This window comes from Thalia democratica, chromosome 4 (assembly GCF_965202585.1).
Source record: "Thalia democratica chromosome 4, ktThaDemo2.hap1.1, whole genome shotgun sequence".
NCBI classification, from domain to species: domain Eukaryota; kingdom Metazoa; phylum Chordata; class Thaliacea; order Salpida; family Salpidae; genus Thalia; species Thalia democratica.
In genome coordinates, this window is record NC_139168.1 from 82,080,672 (window position 1) to 82,088,081 (window position 7,410).

Here is a 7,410-nt window from a genome sequence, read left to right on the forward strand (position 1 = left end):
CTTAATAGCTACTTTTTACAATTTAATGCTAAAAAAATAGTGATTGATTTAAGTTAATTATTTTATGATAGTTAGTCATGAAGTTTTTAATAGTATTAATCTAACGAATCAAGTTAGTATTTATAAAACAATAATAAAATTTTTAAAAAGGTTTTTTTTTTATTGAGCTGACGCACGTTTCTCTTTATGAAACTAAAAACAAAATTTAAACTTACTATTTAATAACTAGTTAATTATTTACAGAAATGTTTTTTTTTTCTTTTTGCAGATTAAAGCGATGATATATATTTTTTAATTTTTTCTCTAAAACAACTGAAGTAAGAATCAACCGGCTGAAAGTTAGATTTCTATAATCAAAAAAGATTGTGACTTCCCAGTGATTCCGCTACTTTTTTTCAACCTATGTAAAAAGTTAAAGCAAATTCTACATTTATTTCTTATTTATAAATAAGTTTAAGACAAGTATATATTTGTTAATTGTGTGTAAACAATTGAGGTTTTATAAAATAAAAAACTGATTTTTTTTGCTTAAATCTTAATTATGCAGATGCTATTTTTACAATAAAAAATATCCTTTTATCATTGCAGATAGTGTTTGTTGTTTTTAATCATAAACATAGTCAAATTTATTATATATCCCTGTATATATAAAAAAATAAGAGGTATATTAAAGTAAAAAAAAAATGTTGATTTTCTACGTCAAACGGCCACTACATCACGTCGTTCCTGAGTATATATGTAGTTTTATTAATTTTTGTGAAAAGTAAAAACTGTTATCATGAAAACATGAAACATTTGAAAGTAATAAAATCATTAAAAAAATTGTTTAAAAGTTATATTGACATAATTAAAACATTAGCTCTGTGTGAGTTTAAAGACTTTTATTTAAAGCTTTTACCAATAACTTTGTTTATACTTAGTTTGGATAAGTTTAAACAAGTCGGCATTATAAATTTATATTCATAGATACCGGTTAATCAATTTTAACTTAAGTTAAACAATATATTACTGTTTTTATTTTGCGATTTTACTAATTTACTAATGCTTATGCTTAGATATATTTTAAACTATTTTATCTGAACGTAAACTTGTTACATATGGACAAAAAATAAATATTACTCGTTAGAGATATTTTAAATAAAATAATATTTTAGTTTTCATTTGATAAGTAGATTTTTAGAACAAACAAACAACTTAAGTTTTTGATAAAAATAAAGTTATTATGCCAAATTATAACATTAAATTTAAGTTAAGTTGTTTCATAGATATTTAGTTTCTCAAGCTATATCACAAAAGATAACATTACAATCTTCATTGTAGAATTTGTTGTTTGTCATATTGAATATAGTAATGAATATGTTACTCAACTCTATTCTAGTTTTTATAACTTAAAACGGCTGACACATACGAAATACCGGTTTACGAAAAGTTTCGGAGAATGAGAAGCTACTTGTTACTGTTATAAGTAAAAGCTTTTTAAATAATAGAAATAAATAATAAATAAATAATAAATAACTATACGAAATAAAAAAAGAAGATCTGTAGTATTTAGATAACTGATGTCAATAAAAAAGCAATTAATAGATGTTAAATATTGAAAATAAAATTGCAATTTTTTTTCAAAACACAAGTAACATATAGTGTAATAATTTAAACAAAAAACTATTGACTTCACAAACATTCTTGAGTAATTTATGAACCATTTCACAATACTTTGTTTGATTTTAAACATAAGCAGAGTTTGTTTTGTGATTTTTACTGTCTAAACTGACTGAATTTTACAACTATAATATAAATAGTAAAACTGAAATAAAATTAAAGATAGTTTTATGAGTTATCGAGGTTAAAATATTTATGAGTTCTAAATTGTAAAAAACAACATAAACATCAATTATTGATATAAGTTTACAAAAATAGTTAAACTAGGTTTGGGGTTAACTTTTAGTACTTATACCGAAATCAACATGTATTTTTAAAGTAAAATATATGCACTTGATCATAGTTTTTACTAACTAGTAAGTGGTAAGAGAAGTTTAATGGTTATAAAAAAGCTGTTAGTTTATACAACTCATACGTATTCTATAATAACAATAAAGGAGCTCTTGATATTTTCTTAAAAACAAATAGTTTTAAGTTAAATATAAAACATAGATAAACCGAACACTTAGTATTCAAATTAAAAAGTAATTGTCTGATGTCATTTTAATTAAACAGCAAACAGTTCAACAGTTTGTTTATTTTAATTTTAAGAGTTTAAAAAACAAATAAGCTCCACTTATTGCGAAAGTTTGTACAGCCTAAACCGGCTGATTTGGTGTTTATCTTGAATATTGTAATTAGATATGATTTTTATTTTATATGTGAATTAAAAGCTGCCAGAACTAACTTATTTTGTGAGTATCGTTAGTTTTTTATTGTACAGACAGCGGCTTTGTTAACATTTTTATGATAATTACTGTTGATCAGAAGTCATCGAATATTTTTAGCTTACATCGGTTAAACTTCTAATTAAGAAAAATTAAATGAAAAAAATATTTTAAGTTCACATATTTTAGTCTTATTTTTTTATTTTAAGTTAATTACTTTTTAAGATATAGTCTCTCAATTATTTTCTAAAGAATCTGAATTGTCATGTAATCAGAGTTTCGCTTCGAGATAAATGCATTAATAGAAACATTTACGTAGTCTCACCACTAGAGGCACTTTTAAAATAAGATCTTAGGGTGCACCGATTTTATTTTTTGCAGTTTAGTGTACACAGGCATTGATAAGCTCGAAGACCACTGCTGCAAAACAATCAATTAATTTTTTCTGCCTAAAAAATTAGAGTTATTTCTTTAACTTTACTTTAATAAAAAGAAAAAAAGAACTTTGAAATATTTTTTCTCTAACTACTACTCTAAACACATTCATCTAAAACTAAAACTAATTTTCTTTTAAATACTTAGAACATTTTGTTATTAACTTCAAAAGGCATTCCATGCATTGCGTATTTTGCGGTAGATTGAAATATTTTAAAACCTCAAAAAATTTGCTTTGTAAAATATACAGAGTAAATTTGTAAAGTATAATTTTTTTTTGTTATAAATGAATATTTCGTTTTAGTGATTAAAACTAAAACTTTAAGCACTTCTAATATTATTTTAAAAAGAAAATGAATAAAACTAAAACTTCTAAGTAATTCATGTATCTATAGGTTTTAATAACTTTGGGAAATAAGATCTTATATAACTTTTGCTACAGTTTCTTATGAACAAAAACTAAACTTTAAATTATTTATAAATAGTTCTTTCCTTTTAAGAAATAAAATTAGTTATTTTTATAACTTTTATAACCAAAGACTCTAAGCTTATTTGTTTAAAACTAAAACTATAAAAGCTATTTAGAATAATACTCTCAATGAATGTGAATAAAACTAAAACGAGAAGTTTTTTTTTTATTTCATAATTTAAAGTAAGTAGAATTAAAACTTAAAAATTACCATATAACAAATAAATTTAGTCGTTTAGCTTTAGTGTTTTTTTTAATAAATATTAAACGTTAAAACTTTTTGTGTGTTAAAATATAAAGTTTCTCAATAAGTATTTCAAAAAAATGTTTTTTAACTCAAATTCTTGTACTAATTTTGTTTAGCAAAATAAATATTTTAGAGGTAAAACAGCCATAAAAAACACTTAATTTTTACATAAATGCATAACTTGAATACCCGTGACTCTAAGTTTATTTATAAATCAAGTTTGTTCTCTTTTTCTCACTCTCTCATTCAATTTCGTCATCATAAATTTACTTACAAGCTGTATCTCACACTATATCAAATATTAATAAGCCTAAATCAAAAGAATAACTGAAGGATATTTGCTTTTTATTTAACTTAGTTTTAGATTCTTTTTTTTTAGAGCAGTTTGTTTGAAATAGTTTAAATTTTTTAAAGATATTTTATTAACCAATATTAAGAACTTAAGAGAAATGGTAAATTGTCAGCTTTAAACAAGTTATTAAGGTTTAGTTTTTGCAAGAAATATTTTAAATATGGCAAATAAGTATTACATATTTGTAAATATTTTTATACAGCTTTTGAAAGTTACCTTAAATTAATAAAAAAACAGACACATTTAATTTAATTTATATAAATTAGTTTTAAATTTTTAGAAAGACTAGTGGTGACTTAAAACTAAAAGGTTTAATAAGGGTTTGTGTCCATCTCTTATCGAATCGTCTATGTACAAAATAAATTCATTTTTTATTTTTTTATTAGTACACGAAGATTGTGTGTAAAGTATTAAAAATATTGAAAAATGTTATAAGCGCATAAAAATTAGGATACCTAGTCGACTTTATGAAGTGGCATTAAAGCAAGATATTAAACTTCATTTGTTAACTATTTAAATTAAGTAAATATTTATAAGTTAAAGTTTTAGTTCATCCAAGCATTTAAGAGAAAGCAAGGTCACGTGTTTTACTGATGCAAGTTTGCTTTTCCATACTACTGCAATATATAAACACACATCAGTTGGAGAGGTGATTCATTTTAGTCACAGCTAGCTGCAGTAAACATGTTATTCCAGAATAGATATTTATACTGTTTAAATAATTTGTATAAAGCTTTTAATTAAGAATGTTTTCTTCTAACAATTATTTTTGTAGTTTAGTTTTATTTAATTAAACCTTACTTAATTTTAAAAACTCCCAAAGTAAAGTTATTTTAGATTTAAATTTTATTCAATGGTTTTAATAAAATTCTAAATATTTATAAAGCATAGCTATTTTGTTCACATGGTTCTTTATTTTTGTAAGTCTTTACAATGATTCGTCAATACAATATGTTTATTAATTATGAAGCCAATTTTATTTAGAGCAGCCCTAAGTATTTATTATTATCAGTATTTTTAAGGTAAATATTAACATTCATTAGGGTTTGTAATCTTGGTGTAAAACATACTACAACCTTACACTTGTTCGTTGTTTAGAATTTTATTGCATATAGTTCATAAATGATATAAAAAAAGTAAAGTATTTCGTTTTTAATCCTTACTGAAAAGTTATTACATATTTAAAAGTTAATTATCTTATATTTTCAACCAATAACGAAAATTTTATTGATTGAGTTTAGTTGTACAAATTATTTTTGTACAAGTGTTTAAGTGTTTATAAAGGTAAATAGTTTTAACATTTTTATTATTTTACTAAAGTTATTCTAGTTCTATAGGCTTTAAACACCTTGAATGACAAAAGTTTACTAAAAATAACAGTATATTTGTTATAGAGTGTATCTAAAAATGAATAAAATGAGTTATAACGGAGCAAACAACAATGTTATTAATATCAGCGGCTATACTGAAGTTTGGCAACACAACATGAAACAAATGCTCAAAAGAGTATGTGAAATTTCAAGGACCTACAAAGTAGTTGCGATTGATACCGAATTCCCTAGAGATCCACACGGAAGTAATGATTACTGGCGTAATGAGACTAAAACAAATAAGGCTTACGAAGTACTATAGAAAAACGTAGACTGCACAAAAATGATTTCATTAGGTTCGTGAGATAGTTATATTTAATTTTTTTCTTGTTTTTAATTCAACTTTTAAAGTTATAACTTTTGTTGCATAGCTCAAAATTATTATCCTGCGAAAAATGTTAGTCGAAACAATTTTCCCAAAAATTTGAAACTTCTACATTCATATAATAGTATTTACAAATTATACTCCAACAATAAATATACTAAAATTTATTTTTTTTTCTACTAAACATTATAGAGGCCCTTTCACTTTTGATATTAATAAATTTTGTACATTCAAAAAGTATTATAATGGGGTATATTAAATTTAGGTTTATCTTTTTGTTCATACGATGGACAAAAGCCTGTTAACCATACCTTTACATTCAATATGAAATTTGACGAAAAGGCTGATCTATCAAATCCAGCTTCAATAATATATTTGAAAGAATATGGCACAAATTTTAATAGACACAGAATGTACGGTTGCAAACAGATAGACGTGGTAAACGGTCTTAAAGGACTTTTCTGGGATAAAGGCATCACTTGGGTTACTTTTCAAGGGTAAGACTTTAATTTACTTTAGTAAAAGAACTAAGAGTAAGGTTTTTAACTTGCAAAATTTTAATTACGATTTTCGTTATGTATTGTTATACAATATCTTTCAAAGTTAAAAGTATTAGCTAACACAAACTTTTCAATTCAAAAACTGAAGACATTTATATAATGCTATTCTTACATAAAAAAATCTATTCATCTTAGTATTAATAGACGATGTAAATGTAGATAAGAGTACAAATGATATTACTATGTTAAATGATTTGTAAAAAGTATAGTTAATATTAGATCAAGCAAAAATAAATTAATACTATTGTCTGTTTTAGATGTAAAGACCTGGCCTACATCATAAAACATTACAGAAAGACAAATCTGCCGAAAGAGCTCACTGGATTTAAGAGGTTTGTTTAACCATTATATTATGATTTTTTGTATCAAGATAATAACAAAAGCAGATTGTAATTAAGTTATTAATTCTAAGACGCATCAATTCAATGCAATAATTTTACTTGACCGAAAACAACCATTTTTAATATATCTTAATAATGCATAATGTTAAAGCTTAGACAACTTTTTATATGAGATATTTTCAACAGATTAGTGAGCCAACATTTTAAAACAAATGTCGACCTGAAGTACATTGTGACGCACGTACCTTCATTTCGACATTTCAGCAGATGGGGGCTGTCGAGAATCGTGAAAAGTTTCGGATTGCCAGCAAACCAGGCCCACAATGCCGGTAGAGACGCAGAAATGACGTTGAGACTCTTTTTTCAAGTAGGCAGCATTCTACCAAACTATCAAGAGTACTTCGGAAAACTGTGGAGCTTACACTATCAGCCGCCAGTAGCTGTGCACTGACAAAAGCAATTTTAAATTTATTTGAAAACAATAATTTTAACGTCGTAAAAAACATTAAAAAAAATAGAGAAAAGTAAATGTGTTTATTTAGTTGTTTAAGATGTTTTACAATATAGCTTATTAAAAATAGCTTGTTTAAGTATACATATCAAACCTATATGTCTTAAATTACAAATAGTTGTTTTTTCTATTTTAAGGACTTTAAATGATACTTTATAAAAAATAAATAATTAAAATATTTATCTATTTGTAGAAAGTCTAGAACTGTTTCAATTAAAGTCATTACAAATTTACAGTTATTTTGATTATTTTTATGTTTCAACAAAGTTATAAATTAAATATTACCGTGCCATCTTTTTGAATACATTTACCAAGTTTACTTATCTTTTAAGGTTAAGAAACCTGACTAAAACAAAAATATTTACAGAAAGCTAAAACTTGTCCTTAGTTTTAGTCATAATTGTATGTCTCTTGTATTATCTAACACTTTATAG

The 7,410-nt window shown here is 24.2% G+C and overlaps 1 protein-coding gene across 1 annotated transcript; it reads left to right on the forward strand.

Annotated features, from left to right (window-relative positions):
- The first annotated feature begins 5,888 nt into the window (after positions 1–5,888).
- LOC145833686 (uncharacterized) lies at positions 5,889–6,916 on the forward strand. The gene is made up of 3 exons (XM_082940834.1): positions 5,889–6,061; positions 6,382–6,456; positions 6,652–6,916. The coding sequence occupies exons 1-3, from the start codon at positions 5,889–5,891 to the stop codon at positions 6,914–6,916; spliced, it is 513 nt and encodes a 170-aa protein (XP_082796960.1).
- The last annotated feature ends 494 nt before the right edge of the window (positions 6,917–7,410 follow it).